The sequence below is a fragment of the Sebastes umbrosus genome, chromosome 9 (assembly GCF_015220745.1).
Source record: "Sebastes umbrosus isolate fSebUmb1 chromosome 9, fSebUmb1.pri, whole genome shotgun sequence".
Lineage (NCBI taxonomy): Eukaryota > Metazoa > Chordata > Actinopteri > Perciformes > Sebastidae > Sebastes > Sebastes umbrosus.
The window spans coordinates 34,785,359-34,807,440 of NC_051277.1; the positions used below are offsets into that span (position 1 = coordinate 34,785,359).

A 22,082-nucleotide genomic window follows, 5' to 3' on the forward strand; every position below is an offset into this window, starting at 1 on the left:
ATATTGTCCCATGAACCTAGCACTGTTCTTTAAGGGACTACATAATACATGTTTAAAAAACTCAATTAGCCAAATTCAAGCAGGTTCACCTCTGTATCACCAGATGGATGGAAAACACTCATGAAATAGGACTTTGGATTTAAGCTAAGCTACTTTTTAGCATTGCAGTAATTCACTTTAGCATATCCTTCCTTACAAATCAACTCTTAATGTTGACCCCCAAAATACTTGCAAATCACAGTGTACTATAAAATACCAGGGTACTTCTAGTAGTAGGCTACAGTTACACTTTGTCTTTTACAAAAGCCTAATTCACACAGGAGCAATGCTTATTTATTTGGTATTGATAGCATGAAAGAATATACTATCTTGATTAGAGAAATAGGAGTTTGAGAAAGTAGAAATAGCAAAGACATACACTAACTAATTTCATCATATGATAAACGAGGCTTGTGGATTGCTTTTCTTTATGTTGGCCTTTATTTTGCAGCGTATACAGATAAATGGGTTAGAAAAGTGGAACAAGCTCACTGTAGGTCTTTGCTGTAGTTGTAGAGAATCCAGTCCTTAAGTTACAAACCACCTCTACACAGCTCAGCAAATCCAGTACTCAACCCATTTCAGATATTCTGAATAAATGAGTCACTGTACTATATACTGTATATACTGTATAAACATGGATGGAGCCAGCTGAATTAGTTCAAATGAGGTGTGAGCTAAACAGATAGAACAGATGAGATGGATAAACACTGTGCTGTTGAGGGGAGCCCTGTTAAGTAAACTGCAGCCGCTGCGTAAAACAAGTGACATACAGTTAAGTGAAGATATAGACAGTGACAAATGAGAAAATGGTGATAGTTCTTCATTATATCCTCCATTTCTAAGCACCAATGAGCCAGTCCAGTCCTATGTGATGAGGAGGACGGTGGTCAAATGAGACAGAACAGCACCTCCAGCCAGAGACACGTCTCCTCTACTTACATCTAGTTTCTTGCATAGTTCTTTTGTTGCTCAGGCCTCTATTCATGCTGGCTTTCTCAAGCAGTATTCCATTTGAACAGTGTATGAGGCATAGTAACCTCTCAGATATCTAGGGCGTGGTTAGCAGCTGCAGGGGATATTGAGTGGCATAATGCTGCAGGAGTCCTGTAAGGTGGTAGCACAGGTAGAGGCCTGTTTTATTGTCCAGATTCATCTGTATTTTCACAGGCTAGTGGGAGTCGCCTGTCTCTGACCGGAACTCCTCCAGCTCCTGCTTGTACCAATCAGGGGCCTCAAGGCCATTATTCCCCGTTGACTCGTGATCGTAACCATAAGCAACCGTTAGCTCCTCATCTTTCTGCACAGCCCTCAAGGTTCGGACGCACTTGATGGGCCCAAAACGAGGATGGACAAACCTGCACAAAGCAAAAATAAAACAAGCTCTCAAATCCTGAGCAGAAACAGAACCATAAGAACTTCACTGTGCTGAATAGAAATGTTATGATGCAAGACAATAACCCACTATTATCATCAACGACAAGTATTTTTGGGGCATATTATGCCTTTATTAGAGATTTGACAGTAGAGAGATGGTAAGAAATGAAGGAAGAGAAGGTTCCCTGGTTCATGGCCAGTACCTTAAGGCCCTATATGCCACATAGCGACTGTCTGTGGAACCATAGAATGGACATATCGTGATAATATTTTACACATTTTCAACATCTCAATCAATCATTTCCAACAAGCTGTCATTTAAATCGACTAAATTAGTGATGAGAGAAGATTTGATTTGACTTTATAATAATAATACAGTTGTTATATCATAATATATAGCTCCATCAGAAAAAATATCGAATTAATATCCGTTGTTTAATAACTGCACTTTCAAGTACATTATCTTCAACCCAAGTTTTCTTCCTCACAAAAGTGTGAAGGTGTGTAGAACTGCTGACAGCAGAGTGTATTGCTTTTTAAAACTTCATATAAGACGTGTGCCCACTGAGGACACCGCTATCTCTTCATACTTTCATAAGACGTGTTCCCTGAGACGAGAGAGGCTCATACATGCAGCCACCTGAACATATAAGTGGGCTGTTCGCTGGATGAAGACATTGTGGGAGAAGTCAAATTAATATCAAAGCAGAAAACAGTAAGGAAATAGAGATATTATTCACTAACTGTATATCTATTCTAGTCTTTATTTTGATTTTATTCTACAAGAACAGACTGACCACATTTAATGCCCAATTAAATGATGTTTCACTGGTTAGTGTTTGCTCCAAACTACATGTTTGCAATACTTGCGAGACCAATTATAAAAAAACATTATTGTTGTTGTCATTTTAAGAATCACTATTCAAATCTCCAGGAAACCTATGCAGGAAGTCAATTCAGGTCAGTTTTTTTCACAAATTGGCCTCAAAGGGCTTGTTAAAGAAATGCAATCTGTAATGACGCTCTGAGAAGGTAAGCAGCGTTTTCTGTCACTCATACTTGCAATGCATCTTTCTCAATATCCACCATTCGCTTCTGTGCATGAATAAATCAGAGGCGACTTCTCACTTCCTGTCGTCTCTTCTCCGTTAATGCTTGAAATTGGTTTGTGGGTATGAGAAGATGTTGTGTGCCTCATGTACACTTCCACTAAACATCTACTGGGCCAGTAAAGTCTCAGTTCTACACACAGCACGCCTTTAGTTTAGTCTTTCACCTGAATCAGGAGATGAGTTCCATTTAGTTCAGTTACTGTGGGTGGAGGTTGGTTTGGTTTACTTATGTTTAGTTAAATGTAAATATGATTTAAATAAATGTTAGTTAAGTTGGGTTAAGTGCTGAGGTTTGAAGAAGATTTTGTGAAGCAAATTTTGGGACAGCTACTGAATAAACCTTGTGCAGAGATTGTTTTTCAACCATTGTGTTCGAGATCAGGAATTCACTCTCAATCTCAAAAATGTTTGAATCTTATTTAGAAAATCTACTACTGCCTTCCCTTTCCTGTCTGCTCCTGTCAGTCTGTACCATGGATGTATAAAGAGAACTGGATGCAGCATTGGAGGCTCCTATTTATTCTATGAGAGTGTCTCAGTGGTGCATGAAGCCCAAACGGCTCGACTGCCGAGAGATAAAGTACCCGGATCATCCAGTGATCTTCCTCATCCATAGGGCCCATAGAGCAGGAGCAGTAGAGTTTCCTTTAACTCCTCCTCCCAACCCGCGCTCCAGCCTCGGTCTGGGTCTCATTCACATGAACGGAGGAAGGGAAATAACTCTGCATTCAGCTATTGTGCATTTTACAGCTTTTAGGACCTAATGAGTGTTTGTACTGGGGAGTTGATTAAAAAAAAAAAATATCCTTTGATTTACAGACGTCTCTTTCCCAACTTAAGTCTATGGGAAAAAGTCTTTTTGGGCCCAATGGCATCACGTGACGGACACGGACGTTGTAGTACTGCCGTTTGGCCACTACTAATTGGCTTCAAAGCCCGGCGCTCTTCCTGGGGGCTTGGTTTGTACTCACGGGTCATATTTGCAGTTGGGGGTGAAGGAGTGGTTAGCCTTGTGACCCAGAGAAGCGCAGTATCTCTCCGTCTGGTCAAATGGCTGAGGGACGTCGATCACTGTGTCCTCGTCCAATGAGATTGTGTTTCCGTTCAGTGCCCAGTCTCTGCTGTCTACCTGAGGAGTCCATGTAGTCATGACAAAAAAGACAAATGGTTTAATAAGAACAAATACTGCCAAATGACTGAGGAAAACTAAGGATACACGTGAAGGGTAGCAAATGTCACTCATTTATTCATAACTTGAATTAAATATTTCATCCATCTATTTTAAAGTTACTACAAGGAACTTTCATGTTGTGTTGATTTTGGCGACCCCTGTGGACGAAAGCGGTCTTGTTTCCATGAGCATCACCGCCTCGTGTTGTAAAGATCTGCAGCTGCCAGACTCCCTTTAGAAAACCTCTCATTTCACTGCAACAGAGTCTGACAGTCTGCCCCACTCAGTCCTGGTTCTGGTTCTCCTGTGCCTCCCTTCCCTCCAGCGAGACCGGGAATACGTCTCGGGCCTCCAGCAGCGTGGTGTCGGTGTTGGCTCCCAGGAAGTGGGCGGTGAACTCCAGGTCCTACAGCTGCAGACAGACACTGCTGACCCGCTGCAGCTTCTCTCTGTCCACCCGCTGCTGAGACACACACTGGAACTTCCCACAGAAGGCGACGTACAGGTCGTTCTGGAACACATGAAAGATCCTCCCGACCACCACCTTTGGCCGGTCCCATCTGGATCAGTGGGGACCGGCGAAGCAGTGAGGCAAAGCTCTGCTCCTGGCCGGAAGAGGAGCTGCTGCTGCCGGGGGCGGAGCTCTCCACCTCCCGCTGGAGCTCCGACTTCAGGGAGAAGGCGGCAGAGAAGTCGGATCTGGGTCTGTCCGTGGAGGCCCTGCTGGAGTCTGAGCTGAAGGAGTTTCTGGTGAACCTGAGTGCCGTTAAGGGTTACATCTGATGTCGTGGGGCATCAGACCTGATGACAGGTAGTAAGAATAACTATATAGAAATAGCCGATATTCTATGTGACGGTTTTGTTTACTGATGGAGGTCATATAGAGGCATCAGTGTTACATTGAGACTGTTTCAGAACCAGTTGAAAATTCCATGAGGTAACTTTAAACCATTTATTTTAAACACTGGTGCCTTTAGTTATTTGAACCGTTTTATCATTAAAGCAACAGAGGTCAGTATATTTTTGGCATCATTAAGCAAAAATTCCATAATAACCTTTCAGCATATTGTAATTCAAGTGTTCTGAGAGATAACTAGACTTCTGCTCCTCCTCATGGCTCTGTTTTCAGGCTTTAGAACATCTAGCCTGTGACGGGAGACTTTGACCAATCACAGCTCATTTCAGAGAGAGAGCATTCCTATTGGCTGTGCTCCGGCTGGTGAGCAGTGCTTGGTATTTCCTTAACAGATCTCAACATGGCTGCTGGGTCACAAACTTTCTCATTTTACAGCTAGACTGTACACTACAAGATGATTCTGAGAACATGTGAGGAGAGAAATAGACATTACAGTAACAAAATATTGATTCATATTTGATCAGCGCTGCCTAGTTTGACCGTTTGGTCGGAGTTTGTGAGTGATTGACAGCTGCTCAGAGACGGCAGCTGGACGGCAGACTCCAGATCAGCTATTACTCCTTGTTTTCCTCCGGTCTGTGAAATCCTGCAGATGCCGTTAGGAGCACCGGAGGACACAGAGGGACATGATGTTTTTCAGATTACCTGTCTCATGTACTACTGTCACGATACAGAGACCGTTTTATAAAAATTACTTTTTTTTAAATCATATTTGCTCCATTTCTACCCACTGCTGCTTTAAGTTAACTATTTCAACTGTTATCCGTTACTTTGAGCTAAATATTCCAACCATTTATCCATTATATTAAGCTAACCATCAGTCATTACTTTTAGCTATCTATTTGAACCACCGGCACCTTTAGCTACTCGCATTTACATTTTAAACAAACTGTTTCAACTTTTCTGCTAACTAGTTTATTAACTCTCGTTCAAATTTGTAATTGATATTTTGTAAGATTAGTTCAGCTACTCCACAGTCTTTACTTGTGCTCTGTGTGTCATACCTCAGAGTGTGTGATGCGTACTCCATTATAAAAAGCCATCACAGTGTCAGTCTCAGCATCTGTCCTGGCAAACAGGCCCTGTCCTGCTCCTTTGATCAGAGAGTCTGCCACAACCACCCTGACACAGAAACATTACGGAGACAACATGAAGAACAGCCCACAGACCTGTTATAGGAAGCAGGATGAGTGAAACCTCGGAGTTAGTTGAGCTACTACTCTATTGAACCTTTAAATCACCAAACACGTTATTCCCGGATCAGACTGTGAGCTCACAGTCATGTCTCTATGTCTTTGAAAGTTAGATTTTATATTTTTCATCTTCAGTTGCTAATCCTGTGTTTTGTCGCGTTACATTAAAGCTGAATAAATCTATTCAAATGTAATGTAGGCTACAGTCTAATACAGTCACATTCACCACTTTATCAACGATTAATGAAATGTCAGTCTGCTTAAAGATGAATTCATGGACACCACTGAATAAAACTTGATTGTATTATTGACACTTTTCCCTGCTCTGACTTTTTTTTAAAAGAGAAATGTGCACGGTCAGCATATCCATGCATTAATATCTCAACGTCCTCTGGACCAAAACAGAGGCTCTGACTCTCATCTACCTGTTGCCATGGTGAATCGTTGTATCAGAGCTCCATTGATGATGACTTTTTATGTTCAGGATCAGCTGCTCTGAGTTTCCCTCTTCAGGATTAGTCAACTCAGAGTTCAGACTTAGACTCAGAGTTTGTTAGACCTGCTTTCTAAAACGGGGCCCTGATTGGCTCATGCTTCAGGATGGTGATGGTGAATTCAGGAAGATAAGACTAGCAGTATGTACAGTATGAAGCTTACTTACCTCTGGCTCTCATAAGGGTCAGGAAGCAGAGCGTGGCTGGTGATACAGGTGGACGTGGACTTGTCGTACGAGTACACAGGACCTTAAAAACACAGTATGTCATGTTAATGTCAGGAGTCTCATTTATAACCGCTGCATACGCACAAAACGGGACCTGAAAATATATTTTTGGCATGCGTACATTTCGTCATTTGTATCCGCAAACATTTAGTGTGGATCTCATGAACTGTTTTATAAATGAGACAAGTAGAACAACAACATAAACCAGAACTGCAGGAGACCATCTGAAATCACAGAGGGACTCCTCCAGTTTACAGCACGTCAAACCAGATCATTAGAATATTCACACCAAGACTAGTTTCACTTCAACAACTCACACTGCAGAAAGATGTCAAGATCCTCCAGCAGGTTGGAGCAGTATGATGATGTACTGGATGAGAGACTTGCGTGTGTTGTGTGTGTACCGTTTCTACTATCCCTTTAACATCTCTGAGACCATTTATATTGCCAGTTGGATTATTGCATCAATATGACGTAGCATCTTGACTGGTCAGCTATTTCATTCGGTTTTATTTTTCATAAAAGTTTTTTCAGTTGAATTTCAAGGAAATGTACTCCGAATATCCTATTACAGATTCTGTGATAGAGGATTTTATTCATATCACTCATTCCTACATGGAAGATTTGCAACTAGACAAACAAATGTGAGTGGTTTCAGGAGAGGAGACGGTTGTGAATGGATCCAGCAACTCCTTACTGTTGGGGGCGATTTCAAAGCGTGGCCTTCTGCTCTCGTTTGTGATCAGGGTGGCGCGGCGAGCCTCGATGATCTCTCCATCCACAAAGGTTCCAAAGAGAGCCGTGTGTCCGTCGGGGTAGATGTACCCTACAGATTCACCGGTCATCTCCCCGTCCTCATTCACCTCCCCAAACACACAGCCTCCATCCTAGACGCACCACAGTACACACCAACATGCACAATACAGACAGTTAAAGACCATTCTTCTACCTTACTTCTACTACATGCACTGTATCAGAATTGTGTCTGCCTTAAACAACACTTTCAAGAACATTCAGTGCCATTTAGAACTTTTAATGGCCTAACAATGGCCTCATTTGAATTCTCCGTACATGTACCCATAGCCAGTGTGTTGCAGTGAGCACTGAGCTGACTCACAGGGTAGTAGACCCAGCATTCCCCACAGCGGTTGTTGTCTTTGTACTGGCCCTTGAACGCCAGGCGGCCCTCTGCATCACACTCCTGAGCGGGCCCATTGAGCTCTCCATCCACATACGTCCCATGGAGAATACCTCCGTCTTCATATGTGTACACCCCCTGGCCCTGCAGAGCGTCATCTACATAGAAACCCTCCAGTGCACTGTGGAGGAGAGATACAGAGGATGGGAGATTTTATTAAATTCAATCACCTTAAAGGACCAGTGTGTAACGATTAGGGGATCTATTAGCAGAAATGGAATATAATATTAATAACTATGTTTTCTTTAGTGTATAATCACCTGAAAATAAGAATCATTGTGTTTTCGTTACCTTAGAATGAACCGTTTACACCGATCAGCCATAACATGATGACCACCGGCCTAATATTCAGTAGGTCCCCCTTTTCCTGCCAAAACAGCCCTGACCCGTCGAGGCATGGACTCCACTAGACCTCTGAAGGTCTGCTGTGGTATCTGGCACCAAGCCGTCAGTAGCAGATCCTTTAAGTCCTGGAAGTTACAAGGTGGGGCCTCCGTGGATCAGACTTGTTTGTCCAGCACATCCCACAGATGCTCCATTGGATTGAGATCTGGAGACGGGTCAGCACTGGCACCCTGACCGGTCTGCGGCTACGCAGCCCCATACGCAACAAACTGCTCCTCACTGTGTGTTCTGACACCTTTCTATCAGAACCAGCATTAACTCTTTCAGCAGTTTGAGCTCCAGTAGCTCTTCTTTTGGATCAGACAACACGGGCCAGCCTTCGCTCCCCACGTGCATCAATGAGCCTCGGGTCTGACCCTGTCGCCGGTTTATCGGTTCTCCTTCCTTGGACCACTTTTGGTAGGTCCTGACCACTGCAGACCGGGAACATCCCACAAGAGCTGCAGTTCTGGAGATGCTCTGACCCGGTCGTCTAGCCAGCACTATCTGGCCCTCGTCAAAGTCTCTCACATCCTTACGCTAGCACATTTCTTCTGCTTCCAACACAAAGTTCAAAGTTCAAAATGTTCACTTGCTGTCTAATATATCCCCCCCCACTGCCAGGTGCCATGGTAACCAGATAATCAATGTTATTCACTTCACCTGTCAGTGGTCTGAATGTTGTTAATGTTATGGCTGATCGGTGTATGTCTATGCATGAAATGACCAGGACCTCTTGACAGCACATTACATGGTGGAACAAAATATATTAAAATGACATTCGCCACTACAGCTGCTGTGTGTGTGTTTGAGAGAGACAGAGAGAGCGAAGGGGAGGTGGACTACTGCACACAATGCTTCTGTAAGTTATTAATAACTGACTCGGAACACTGTTTTGTCACTTTTTGACCCGCCCGAACGTGCAATATTTTCTAGTAAGCTCACTACCATACTGCCTATAAATATGTGTATGCTGTACTAACTGTAACTCTTATACAATATTCCAGAAATTGCTGATTGTATACTATTACAACAGTATACATACAACAGAGCATTAGGGCCATTGTTGAGAGTTTGAAAATAAAGTAAAAAGTAGTAATGCTATGAGAAACAAGATTCGGTCAAACTGAGTATAATGCTGGACCGTATATGGTCAGTATGTGAATTTGTGGCTAAACACAAATAGTCAGTGATCATGTCTATAATGTTTTGAGAACACTTTTTTTCCACTTCTATCTTAATGTTTGATTGAAAGACAACTTATTATGAAGCAAATGACATTTAGTAATAGTAGATGGTAACATTTACTAGTCAGTATATTATACATTATATATAAGTGAAAAGGTATTAGCATGACATACAGTCTGCAAGGTTAAAAGTATTTCAGTTTTTTATTAAAGCATGTGTATCAAAAGCATTCATCATATAAGTGGTGTGTAACAATATATACATAGTTCACTAAAGTTTATCAGCGTAGAGATTCTCCCGCTGTCATCTCTGACGTTGTTGCTGCTGTATTTATTCCTAGAAGGAGTGTTCATGGAGCAGCTACAATGTTAGCATAGCCTGACACTGATTGATCCAGACTCCATTCAGAAAACAAGCATTTTAAAAGTTGTTTTCTTGGCGTCTTGTGGACAGACCTGACGAAGCATGAATTCAGACTTTTTTACTAGTCAGCATCATTATGTAGTTATTTCGGCTTCACTTTTGATCCGTTAACAACAACGTCGCTGCCGTATTTATGCCTGGATGATGTTATGTTGAGTGTTGATAGTGTAGCTACAATGTTAGCATAGCCTGGCACTGATCGATCCGAACTCGGTTCAGAAAACAAGCATTTTAAAAGTTGTTTGCTTGTTGTGTTGCAGACAGACCTGACAAAGCATGAATTTGGTCTTTTTATAAATCAACATCATTATGTTGTTATTTCAGCATTGTTTTGATACGTTTATTGTATTATTATTATTGTTATTTTGGGTTCATACCGCAGTAGCGACGTGTGGCTTGCTCCCCAGAAAACGTAAACACAGAACTGTTCTCCGCCTTTTCATTTTGAAAGAGCAACGACCAATGAGGAAACTCCAACAGTTGGCCGACCAATCCTGTAACTTCACCAGTAAGTCAGTCAGCCAGTCAGTCAGTGACAGGGTCTGCAGTCCAGCCAACAAGTAACAACATTAAAAGAAAAAAATGTAGAAATATTTAGAGGATTAAGTTATATATTGACAAAAAGTTGTGATATTTGGGATTAAAGTGCTAATATCTTGGGATTTTTTTTTTATATTTCTATATTAAAAGAGGTAATATTTAGAAAAAAAGTCATAAAATTCCAAAAATTAAAGAGGTAATATTACGACTTCAAAGGGGTAATATTTTGAGAAAAGTCGTATTTAAGTGGTACTACTTTGAGAAAATAAGTTGTAATATTTCAAGATTTATGTAGTTATATGTCGAGGAAAAAAGTCATATTATTATGAGCTCAACGAGGTAATAATTCCACAATTCAAAAAGTAATATTCTGAGATTAAAGAGGTAATATTTTGAGAAAAAAAGTCGTAATATTTAAATGATAAATTGTAATATTTCTAGATAAAATTGGTAATATATTAAGAAAGAGGTGGTAATACACGAGAAAAAAAATACTATTGTTAATTTAATTTTTAGAAAGTATTTTGGGATTGATGCCATTATATTTCAAGATTAAAGAGGTAATATGTATAAGATAAAATTATGATATTTTCAGAATAAAGCAAGAACTTTGTGAGAAAAGTTTTGCTTCGAGAACAACACGTGCATGTTTTAGCATTTCCTGAGGACTATAATGTACTGTACAGGTACTATTGTCCCCTGTATTTGGACTGCAGTGACCAGAACACAGCTGTGGTCTGCGTCTGCATCACCTCTGGTTCTGGTAACTGGTTCAAGATTTTTACTTAAGTCTCGTCCCAATAGTGTTGTAATTTTGTAAAACATTTCAACATTCGAGGTTGGACACTACTATTAATCTGTTGAAAACTTACTGCTCTGATAAACATGGCGGTCGAGTGGTTGAGGGAAATGCCTCCATTTTTCTCTGTCTTATGTTTGCAATACCTTCCATCAAAGAAGAAGAACTTTCCCTTCCCATTCTTCTCTCCGTGGGTGAAGTGTCCTTCAAACCGATCACTGGATGAATAGGTTACTGTGCAGTACCCGTGGGGCTGATCATCCTCATCCACTGGACCTGAGTACACACACACACATTGTGAATTTACTTTGGGCAGAAATAAACTGACTATCAAATAAAGCATGTGATTGTTTTATGAGAGGTCCTCCGATCCCCTGCTCTGGATCTGAGGGGGTCTGCACGGTCTGGTGATGTAAGGGAGAACATTTTCCCAGGAAGGACCCCCTCATAATGGTAACAGCGATTAAGCATATACTACTACCACTGTACTCTTTGTATTCTAAGACTTTCCAACCGAAATACTTCAGAGCCAAGCAGTAATAAGCCAAGCTACGCAGCAGCAGGAACACTTCCATGTGCCCTGAGTGAAGTGACTGACTCATGACCTGACGTGATGTTTCACAATCATTTCTTTTCTATTGGCCCAAAGATAACATGGCTGGGAGTAATGGACATAATATGCTTGCTTTATTGGCGCAAATGTGATCAGCGGTTCGATCCCCGGCTCCTCCGGTCCACATGTAATGCAGGTGGTGCTGGTCATGGCGGCACGCAGCAGCGGTGTGTGAGTGTGCAGTCTGCGTCTGAAAAACTGTGGTTCTTAACTGGTTTTAACCGTGTTTTTAAACAGTTTTAGAACTGTGGATCTTAACCTGACCCATTTCTGAACGGCTACTAATGGCTACTAACGGCTCAACGCCACTAACGGCACACCGCTACTAACAGCACACCGCTACTAACGGCTCACCGCTACTAACGGCTACTAACGGCTCAACGCCACTAACGGCACACCGCTACTAACGGCTCACCGCTACTAACGGCCACTAACAGCTCAACGCCACTAACGGCTCACCGCTACCAACGGCTACTAATGGCTCACCACTACAAACGGCTACTAACGGCTCACCGCTACCAACGACTACTAACGGCTCACCGCTACCAACGGCTACTAACGGCTCACCGCTACCAACAGCTACTAACGGCTCACCGCTACCAACGGCTACTAACGGCTCACCGCTACCAACGGCTACTAACGGCTCCCCGCTACCAACGGCTACTAACGGCTCACCGCTACCAACGGCTACTAACGGCTCACCGCTACTAACGGCTCACCGCTTCTAACGGCTCACCGTTACCAACGACTACTAACGGCTCACCGCTACCAACGGCTACTAACGGCTCCCCGCTACCAACGGCTACTAACGGCTCACCGCTACTAACAGCTCCCCGCTGCTAACGGCTCACCGCTACTAACGGCTCACCGCTACTAACGGCTACTAACGGCTCACCGCTACCAACGGCTACTAACGGCTCACCGCTACCAACGGCTACTAACGGCTCCCCGCTACCAACGGCTACTAACGGCTCCCCGCTACCAACGGCTACCAACGGCTACCAACGGCTCACCGCTGCCAACGGCTACTAACGGCTCACCGCTACTAACGGCTCACCGTTGCCAACGACTACTAACGGCTCACCGCTACCAACGGCTACTAACGGCTCACCGCTACTAACGGCTCCCCGCTGCGAACGGCTCACCGCTACTAACGGCTCACCGCTACTAACGGCTCACCACTACCAACGGCTCACCGCTACTAACGGCTACTAACGGCTCACCGCTACCAACGGCTACTAACGGCTCACCGGTACTAACAGCTCACCGCTACCAACGGCTACTAACGGCTACTAACGGCTCACCACTACCAACGGCTCACCGCTACTAACGGCTACTAACGGCTCACCGCTACCAACGGCTACTAACGTCTCACCGCTACAAACAGCTCACCGCTACCAACGGCTACTAACGGCTCACCGCTACTAACGGCTACTAACGGCTCAACGCCACTAACGGCACACCGCTACTAACGGCTCACCGCTACTAACGGCCACTAACGGCTCAACGCCACTAACGGCTCACCGCTACCAACGGCTACTAACGGCTCACCACTATAAACGGCTACTAACGGCTCACCGCTACCAACGACTACTAACGGCTCACCGCTACCAACGGCTACTAACGGCTCACCGCTACCAACGGCTACTAACGGCTACTAACGGCTACTAACGGCTCCCCGCTACCAACGGCTACCAACAGCTCACCGCTACCAACGGCTACTAACGGCTCACCGCTACCAACGGCTACTAACGGCTCCCCGCTACCAACGGCTACTAACGGCTCACCGCTACCAACGGCTACTAATGGCTACTAATGGCTACTAACGGCTCACCGCCGCTAACGGCTCACCGCTTCTAATGGCTCACCGCTACTAACAGCTACTCACCGCTCACCGCCGCTAACGGCTCACCGCTTCTAACGGCTCACCGCTTCTAACAGCTCACCGCTACTAACGGCTACTAACGGCTACTAACGGCTCACCGCAACTAACGGCTCACAGTACTGTACCAAGTGAAATAACTGCTACTAACGGCTCACAGTACTGTACCAGGTGAAATAACCGCTACTAAGGGCTCCCCGCTGCTAACGGCTCACCGCTACTAACGGCTACTAACGGCTCACCGCTACCAACGGCTACTAACGGCTCACCACTACAAACGGCTACTAACGGCTCACCGCTACCAACGGCTACTAACGGCTACTAACGGCTCACCGCTACCAACGGCTACTAACGGCTCACCGCTACCAACGGCTACTAACGGCTCCCCGCTACCAACGGCTACTAACGGCTCCCCGCTACCAACGGCTACCAACGGCTACCAACGGCTCACCGCTGCCAACGGCTACTAACGGCTCACCGCTACTAACGGCTCACCGTTGCCAACGACTACTAACGGCTCACCGCTACCAACGGCTACTAACGGCTCACCGCTACTAACGGCTCCCCGCTGCGAACGGCTCACCGCTACTAACGGCTCACCACTACCAACGGCTCACCGCTACTAACGGCTACTAACGGCTCACCGCTACCAACGGCTACTAACGGCTCACCGCTACTAACAGCTCACCGCTACCAACGGCTACTAACGGCTACTAACGGCTACTAACGGCTCACCACTACCAACGGCTCACCGCTACTAACGGCTACTAACGGCTACTAACGGCTCACCGCTACCAACGGCTACTAACGTCTCACTGCTACAAACAGCTCACCGCTACCAACGGCTACTAACGGCTCACCGCTACTAACGGCTACTAACGGCTCAACGCCACTAACGGCACACCGCTACTAACGGCCACTAACGGCTCAACGCCACTAACGGCTCACCGCTACTAACGGCTACTAACGGCTCACCACTATAAACGGCTACTAACGGCTCACCGCTACCAACGACTACTAACGGCTCACCGCTACCAACGGCTACTAACGGCTCACCGCTACCAACGGCTACTAACGGCTACTAACGGCTCCCCGCTACCAACGGCTACTAACGGCTCACCGCTACCAACGGCTACCAACGGCTACTAACGGCTCACCGCTACCAACGGCTACTAATGGCTACTAATGGCTACTAACGGCTCACCGCCGCTAACGGCTCACCGCTTCTAACGGCTCACCGCTACTAACAGCTACTCACCGCTCACCGCCGCTAACGGCTCACCGCTTCTAACAGCTCACCGCTACTAACGGCTACTAACGGCTCACCGCAACTAACAGCTCACAGTACTGTACCAAGTGAAATAACTGCTACTAACGGCTCACAGTACTGTACCAGGTGAAATAACCGCTACTAAGGGCTCCCCGCTGCTAACGGCTCACCGCTACTAACGGCTACTAACGGCTCACCGCTACTAACGGCTCACCACTACCAACGGCTGCTAACGGCTCACCGCTACTAACGGCTACTAACGGCTCACGCTACCAACGGCTACTAACGGCTCACCGCTACTAACAGCTCACCGCTACCAACGGCTACTAACGGCTCACCGCTACCAACGGCTACTAACGGCTCACCGCTACTAACAGCTCACCGCTACCAACGGCTACTAACGGCTCACCGCTACCAACGGCTCACTGCCACTAACAGCTCACAGTACTGTACCAAGTGAAATAACTGCTACTAACGGCTCACAGTACTGTACCAGGTGAAATAACCGCTACTAACGGCTCCCCGCTACTAACGGCTCCCCCCTGCTAACAGGTGCCCGCTGCTAACGGCTCACCGCTACTAACGGCTACTAACGGCTACTAACGGCTCACCGCTATCAACGACTACTAACGGCTCACTGCTACTAACGGCTACTAACGGCTCACCGCTGCTAACGGCTCACCGCCGCTAACGGCTCACCGCTTCTAACGGCTCACCGCTTCTAACAGCTCACCGCTACTAACGGCTACTAACGGCTACTAACGGCTACTAACGGCTCACCACAACTAACAGCTCACAGTACTGTAAAGCGTCTTGAGATAACTTCTGTTGTGATTTGACGCTATACAAAAATAAATTGATTTGATTTGATTTGATTTACTGTACCAAGTGAAATAACTGCTACTAACGGCTCACAGTACTGTAACAGGTGAAATAACCGCTACTAAGGGCTTCACGCTGCTAACGGCTCACCGCTACTAACGGCTCACCGCTACTAACGGCTCACCGCTACCAACGGCTCACCGCTACTAACGGCTACTAACGGCTCACCGCTACCAACGGCTACTAACGGCTCACCGCTACTAACAGCTCACCGCTACCAACGGCTACTAACGGCTCACCGCTACCAACGGCTACTAACGGCTCACTGCCACTAACGGCTCACCGCTACTAAGGGCTACTAACGGCTCACCTCTACTAACGGCTCACCGCTACCAACAGATACTAACGGCTCACCGCTACTAACGGATACTAACGGCTCACCATTACTAACGGCTACTAACGGCTCACCACTACTAACGGATACTAACGGCTCACCGCTACTAACGGCCACTAACGGCTCACCGCTACTAACTGCTACTAACGGCTCCCAGTACTGTTGACAGATACAGAGAACACATGTTCAGTGTTACTAGTGATCATAAACCGAGCACACGTGTAGCAGGCTGTGAAAAACTCAAATAGAACCTTTGGTGTTATTTTACATTTCCTGTCTGATCAAATCGTTCCAGCAGCGGGACGCTGGTCTCAGCCGGACCGCCCTGACTTGCCTGTCAGGCGGATATTCTTCATAAATAAAGTCCGCGGCTCTGAGCTACCGAGCGGGCCCAGCGACGCTGACTCATGGATATTCACGGAAAACTCGGAATCTCAAAGTAACCGAGAAATATCGTCCATAGCCGCCATTTGTCTGTGGTTACAGGGGAAGTAAATAAAAGTAATATGTTCGGTACCTTCCACGACCTCTTCTATATTGTCCTCATCGCTGTCCATGCTGCAGGCGGCTGCTGTTTGTCCGCTGACCGCGCCACCGGCTGCCTGACTGCCTGTCTGCCTGTCAGCCTGCATGGGGCGTCATGTGTACACGGCAGGCTGCAGGCTGCAGGCACGTCGTTAACTGACCCTGGAGGTTTTCACTGTACAGTGAAATACACACACATTGTATTATTAGTTCATTCATTTATTATAAATCAAAATGAGACTATTAATTTCACCTTGCAGATAAGTGATGTACATTATCTTATTTCTAGGCCAGTGGGTTTTCAAATGGGTGGTACCGATATCTGGTCTGGCCCAAGGACTATTGGTATTCCTTATTATCATGTATTTTCATTGTGTATTTAAACACATGTATAAGAACCAGTTTGTGATCTATCTGGCTTTGGTCTAGGTAGTTCTTCGGTAATATTGCCTATTTACGCCTGTCATAGGGTATGGATATAAAAGTTCTGTTAACTACACCTGAGCAGCCACTCTGCAAAGGTTATTATATCAGAATGTGTCCCAAACACATGGAGGATTACAAAAATCATTACTAGACTTTGCCACCTCAGGTGGTACCAGCAGTGATTGTTTTGGTCTGGGCCAATGGACTACTGCTGATATACAAATATGGATTAATGCAGCTTTAAGATGAAGTTCAGAGGCTTCAACTTTGAATTACATGAATTATGATGGAGCCACTGACGGCTAACCTGTGAGTACAAAAGTTGAGGCTTAAGGATAGGATAACACTCTGTTTAATTGCCCCATTAACTCAGCCTTTTAAAGATATATATATAAGTATATATAAGTATATATATATAATTCATATACTCTTAAGTAAATAAAGAGAAATGCCACATGAGTAAGAGTCTGGAAACATTTTACACTTTACCTTGCATCTTAAAAGCCCCTTCCTTTTTTAGTTTTTCACAGAGATACTGGTCCAGTGGGGTGGGTAATTAACAGGTGATAGTTTCTTACTGAAGTCTCTCTGAACAGTATCCTCAGTATGCAGCCACCAGAGTTCAGATGTGAGCTGATAAAATGCTGATACAGTCTGAGAGTTTAGCAGGAGCATGGTGCTTCTCAGGCTACATAGAGGCTGCACTATGTTGCTGGAGGTTGTTGGGGCTGTATGCAGGTGTCACAAATCACAAAAAAAAATGTTCAATTTATATTTTAATATACTGTTAATATTCTCCTAGAAAGATGCTAACTGAACATCAGTTAAAAATAAGATAGTAAAGCCCAGTTCTCTTTGTAGTAAATGTGCAAATACAGTACATGTATCTGTTATAAAGTGTAAGGTATCTATAAAGGAAACTAAAAATGATTTTAGGTAGGGATACAATGCAGAGGTCTACATACCATTTCATTTTTCTTATAACTACCATTATTATGGAAGACACAGTAACTAATTTTAGCGCCAATGTTTTAAGTTATTTGCTCGATTGATTCAAATGTGTTGTTGTTGTTTGTTTGTTTTTACTGCATTGTTCCCCCCCCACATCTGAAACCAAACCTACTCCTTGTATGGATCTAGCACATGTCAAAGAGACTGAAATTCATCAGATAAAACACACCAGCTGGACTAGGTTATTATGTTGATAACACCTAGAGTTGATTTTTTTCATGGTGCGCACAACGCGCATGTGTGCACTTGTAATTTTACAATATCTCTTGAAGATTCAGTAACAATGCAGGAGGTGGATGTGCAGTAAGAAGGTTGATAACTACCTACTGGTAGTTATGGTGCGTTTGTAGTTGAAGGAGAGCAACAGAAGCAGCCTTTGTGCAATGAACCAAGCAGGTGCAGATATCCGTATGGATATTTTAGCTCAGCTTTCCCTTCCCTCATCTATTCAGCAGCAGGGCAGGGCTTTAACAACACAGCGTGACAGAACTTGTTGTGGGCTGTGCTAAAGTTGCTTTATCCCAGGAAGTACCTTCTGCTTGTTATGTAAAGTTGACTTTGTACATGAGGCGAACTGTGTGAAGAGCTACATTTTCAGCAGAGCGATGGGAACCGACTCCCCTTTTCTGTTGGCTGCAGTATCTCTTCTGTCTGCCCTGCACATGGGTGAGCTAAACATTCAGCATACCTACTTAAACAGTCTTGTTCATCAGAGGGAGTAGTGGATATGCACCAAGTACTTTTCTCACACTCCCATATCACTGTGGGAGTGGTTTTGGGTCAAAGTTTACTGAACTGTACTGTAGTGACAGTAGACTCAAACCCACCATCACTGTCTCCTTCCAGGCTACCTGGCCCGGCGGGTTGGTTGGTCCCGGATGGCCCATAAGGTCCTGCCACCCTCGGTCACTGGACCTCCAGAGTTTGAGAGGACTTTTCGGGCACAGTAAGACGACTAAGACATCTTTTCATAAACTAATATATAATTATATAACCCCCAAATTCAAATTCAAAAGGTATGCCAGTGGTAGGTCGTCACATACTCCACAATCTATTTGATAAATAATTATGCTCAATTGTGCTTTTACATTAACCCTTTTAAACTGCAAAACATATTGGCACAAGGATACCGCTTTGGTCCTTCAAACAATATGTCATCAACTCTCACCATGAAATGTTGTACAGACATTCATGGTCCCCAGAGGATGGATTTTACTGACGCTGGTGATCCCCTGACATTTCCTCTAGTGCCACCAACAGGTTGACATTAAAACAAAACATTCACTGGGCAACTATTGGATGGATTATTATGAAATGTAGTACAGACATTCATTATCTTGTCTTCTAGCGCCATCATCTGGTTTAAATTTCAGTTTGTGCAATACTTCACATTTCTGGCTCCACTACTCATATCTAACATTACAGTATCTTACAGTTTCTTACATTCCTGTGTTTCAGATTGTAAAAGATAATCTACCAATCACAACACCGATACACAGATAATATACACTGATCAGCCATAACATGATGACCACCTGCCTAATATTCAGTAGGTCCTCCTGACCCGTGGAGGCCTGGCCTCCACTAGATCTCTGAAGGTCTGCTGTGGTATCTGGCACCAAGCCGTCAGAAGCAGATCCTTTTAGTCCTGGAAGTTGCGAGGTGGGGCCTCCGTGGATCGGACTTGTTTGTCAGCACATCCCTGAGATGTTCCATTGGATTGAGATCTGGAGAATTTTGAGGCCGAGTCAACACCTCCAACTCGTTGCCATCCACATGATGTATAAGAAAACGTGATTCATCAGCCACCTTATCCATTGCTCCGTAGTCCAGTTCTGATGCTCACGTGCCCATTGTAGGCGCTTTTAGCTGTGGACTAGGGTCAGCATGGGCACCCTGACCGGTCTGCGGCTACGCAGCCCCATACGCAACAAACTGCTCCTCACTGTGTGTTCTGACACCTTTCTATCAGAACCAGCATTAACTCTTTCAGCAGTTTGAGCTCCAGTAGCTCTTCTTTTGGACCGGACAACACGGACCAGCCTTAACTCCCCACGTGCATCAATGAGCCTCGGGTCTGACCCTGTCGCCGGTTTACCGGTTCTCCTTCCTTGGACCACTTTTGGTAGATCCTGACCACTGCAGACCGGGAATATCCCAAAAGAGCTGCAGTTCTGGAGATGCTCTGACCCAGTCGTCTAGCCGGCACTATCTGGCCCTCGTTAAAGTCGCTCACATCCTTACGCTGGTCCATTTTTTCTGCTTCCAACACAAAGTTCAAAGTTCAAAATGTTCACTTGCTGTCTAATACTTCCCCCCCACTGCCAGGTGCCATGGTAACAAGATAATCCATGTTATTCACTTCACCTGTCAGTGGTCTGAATGTTATGGCTGATCAGTGTAAAGCTTCCATACCTTGTTCTTTAAAGACTCTCTATACACATATTCACAGCATTAATATATCATCATCAACCATTGTCTATGTAAAGATATAGAGGAGTAATGTTTACCTGAGCAGAGAGTGAAGTTCCTACACAGGTCTACAGTCAGTCTGAATGGTCTCATGGTAGCCTAAGAGCTGTCTCACAGGCTTTTGCACCTGGACAAGAACACAATTGAGGGAAACACCGTGAATATAGAATGAAGATACTGAATGGCAGCTCTAAATATCAGCTATCCAAAATTATAATATGCCACATCAAGTGTTTCTCCTAGTCAAAGACAATCAAAGACATTGGGGCATTACAGTTGGCTGTGTGCTGTGGTGTGTGTTGGCAGTCAGAACTGTGTGGAGTTCTACCCGTTGTTCCTGGTGACTCTGTGGACCTGTGGGATATTCTTCAGTGAGGAGACAGCAGCTGCAGGAGGATTGGTGTACATAATCGCCAGACAAAAATACGTCAATGGATACGTCAAGTCCACCAAGAAAAGGTAATTTATGTAACTGATGCGCAGTTCCTACTAAACATTTAAATGTGTGTTTCCAGTATAATATACGACATGACATTATTAAAGTATTTGATGAGTGACTTTCCTCAATGTGAGGATGCTGACTGAGTGCTTTGTTTGTTTGTTTGCAGGTTACCTGGGTTTTACCTGACTTTGGCTGTCTTTGCCACTCTGTCTCTACTGGGTTTGATTGGAATACTGCGAGGAATACTACACAAGTACTTTCACATCCACCTCTGAAGATTTCACCTCCACCTTCTTATGCAGAACAACCAGTAAAATAGTAGGTCTATGAAATTAGGTCCATTTCAAAAATAATAGGATTGTTGTACTCATTTGTTAAGTAAGGGATAATGTACAGCGGGTCATTGTTGTGAAAGAAACCCGGACAGGGCCCTGAAGGGGATTCTTTCACAACAATGACCCGCTAGCTGTGATTATCGCCGAACGCCGTGATTATCCAATCAGAATCGTGTATTCAACACAGCCGTGTAATAAAGAATATTACTCCCCTGCACAGTGACATTTTATAACCCCCCCCCAAAAAAAAAATATCAAGGTTGATTTATCAAAGTGAATAAACTTTTTGTTTTTATTTAGTTCATGACCTTCAGGGATACAAGGGTGTCTTAAATTCAAGATTCTAGATTCAAGAGTTTTATTTGCCATTTGCACCTTTACACCGAGTCAGCTTTAAGAAAAGAAAAAAGGTAGAAAAGGCACAAGGTAATTACAGTACAAAATAAGTAGCACATTCAACTCAACACAATAAATAAATAAATTATTAAAATATATAATAAATATATATATAAAACACCCTCAGTGTAGTCAATAAATAAACTAAACTACCCTCTGCATAGGAACGATACCCCCAGAATACAAATATATAGTATATATGCTCCATGACCATGTTAAAAGAACTTGTAACTCTCAAAAATATATTTAAAAAAAAAAAGAATTAATATATTTCAGACAATTCCACAGTGGAAGGCAGCATATTGCACAGCATTACAGTCCATTCAGTTCAGGTGTACTGTGTGTCAGTAATGGTATGGAGGTGAGGTGAGGTGTGGGCTATTTGTGTCCCTCTTTAACGTCCTTTGCCACCAGTCTTATTGTAGCTGGGAAG

At 44.4% G+C, this 22,082-nt stretch overlaps 2 protein-coding genes across 9 annotated transcripts; one reads left to right on the forward strand and one right to left on the reverse strand.

The window, feature by feature from the left end:
* Positions 1–457: 457 nt before the first annotated feature.
* On the reverse strand, positions 458–16,703 carry setd7 (SET domain containing 7, histone lysine methyltransferase). 8 transcript variants are annotated; one of them, XM_037779962.1, is made up of 8 exons: positions 16,560–16,703; positions 11,208–11,337; positions 7,647–7,848; positions 7,227–7,416; positions 6,470–6,551; positions 5,620–5,737; positions 3,500–3,657; positions 458–1,397 (listed from the first exon to the last, which is right to left on the reverse strand). In XM_037779962.1, the coding sequence occupies exons 1-8, from the start codon at positions 16,672–16,674 to the stop codon at positions 1,211–1,213; spliced, it is 1,182 nt and encodes a 393-aa protein (XP_037635890.1). In that variant the 5' UTR covers positions 16,675–16,703; the 3' UTR covers positions 458–1,210. The 8 variants fall into 8 exon arrangements, 6 of the variants coding, with proteins under 6 accessions (XP_037635890.1, XP_037635892.1, XP_037635891.1 ...); XM_037779964.1 differs by lacking the exon at positions 16,560–16,703 and adding an exon at positions 15,303–15,401 and having other exon boundaries at positions 11,135–11,337; XM_037779963.1 differs by lacking the exon at positions 16,560–16,703 and adding an exon at positions 13,708–13,791 and having other exon boundaries at positions 11,135–11,337.
* A 1,812-nt stretch (positions 16,704–18,515) lies between these two features.
* Positions 18,516–21,468, forward strand: mgst2 (microsomal glutathione S-transferase 2). Its single transcript, XM_037779975.1, has 4 exons — positions 18,516–18,670; positions 18,851–18,950; positions 20,783–20,935; positions 21,085–21,468. The coding sequence occupies exons 1-4, from the start codon at positions 18,610–18,612 to the stop codon at positions 21,191–21,193; spliced, it is 423 nt and encodes a 140-aa protein (XP_037635903.1). The 5' UTR covers positions 18,516–18,609; the 3' UTR covers positions 21,194–21,468.
* Positions 21,469–22,082: the final 614 nt, after the last annotated feature.

What these genes read in the sequence shown, in the direction of transcription:
- setd7 (XM_037779962.1), bottom strand. Translation starts at nt 16,674, where the DNA reads ATGCAGGCTGACAGGCAGACAGGCAGTCAGGCAGCCGGTGGCGCGGTC. An exon ending in TTCTTCTTCTTTGATGGAAG is followed by an intron (nt 7,849 to 11,207) that starts GTATTGCAAACA and finishes TCTCCTCCACAG; the next exon opens with TGCACTGGAGGGTTTCTATG. An exon ending in AATGCTGGGTCTACTACCCT is followed by an intron (nt 7,417 to 7,646) that starts GTGAGTCAGCTC and finishes TGGTGCGTCTAG; the next exon opens with GATGGAGGCTGTGTGTTTGG.
- mgst2 (XM_037779975.1), top strand. Translation starts at nt 18,610, where the DNA reads ATGGGAACCGACTCCCCTTTTCTGTTGGCTGCAGTATCTCTTCTGTCT. An exon ending in TCTGTCTGCCCTGCACATGG is followed by an intron (nt 18,671 to 18,850) that starts GTGAGCTAAACA and finishes GTCTCCTTCCAG; the next exon opens with GCTACCTGGCCCGGCGGGTT. An exon ending in GAGAGGACTTTTCGGGCACA is followed by an intron (nt 18,951 to 20,782) that starts GTAAGACGACTA and finishes GTGTGTTGGCAG; the next exon opens with TCAGAACTGTGTGGAGTTCT.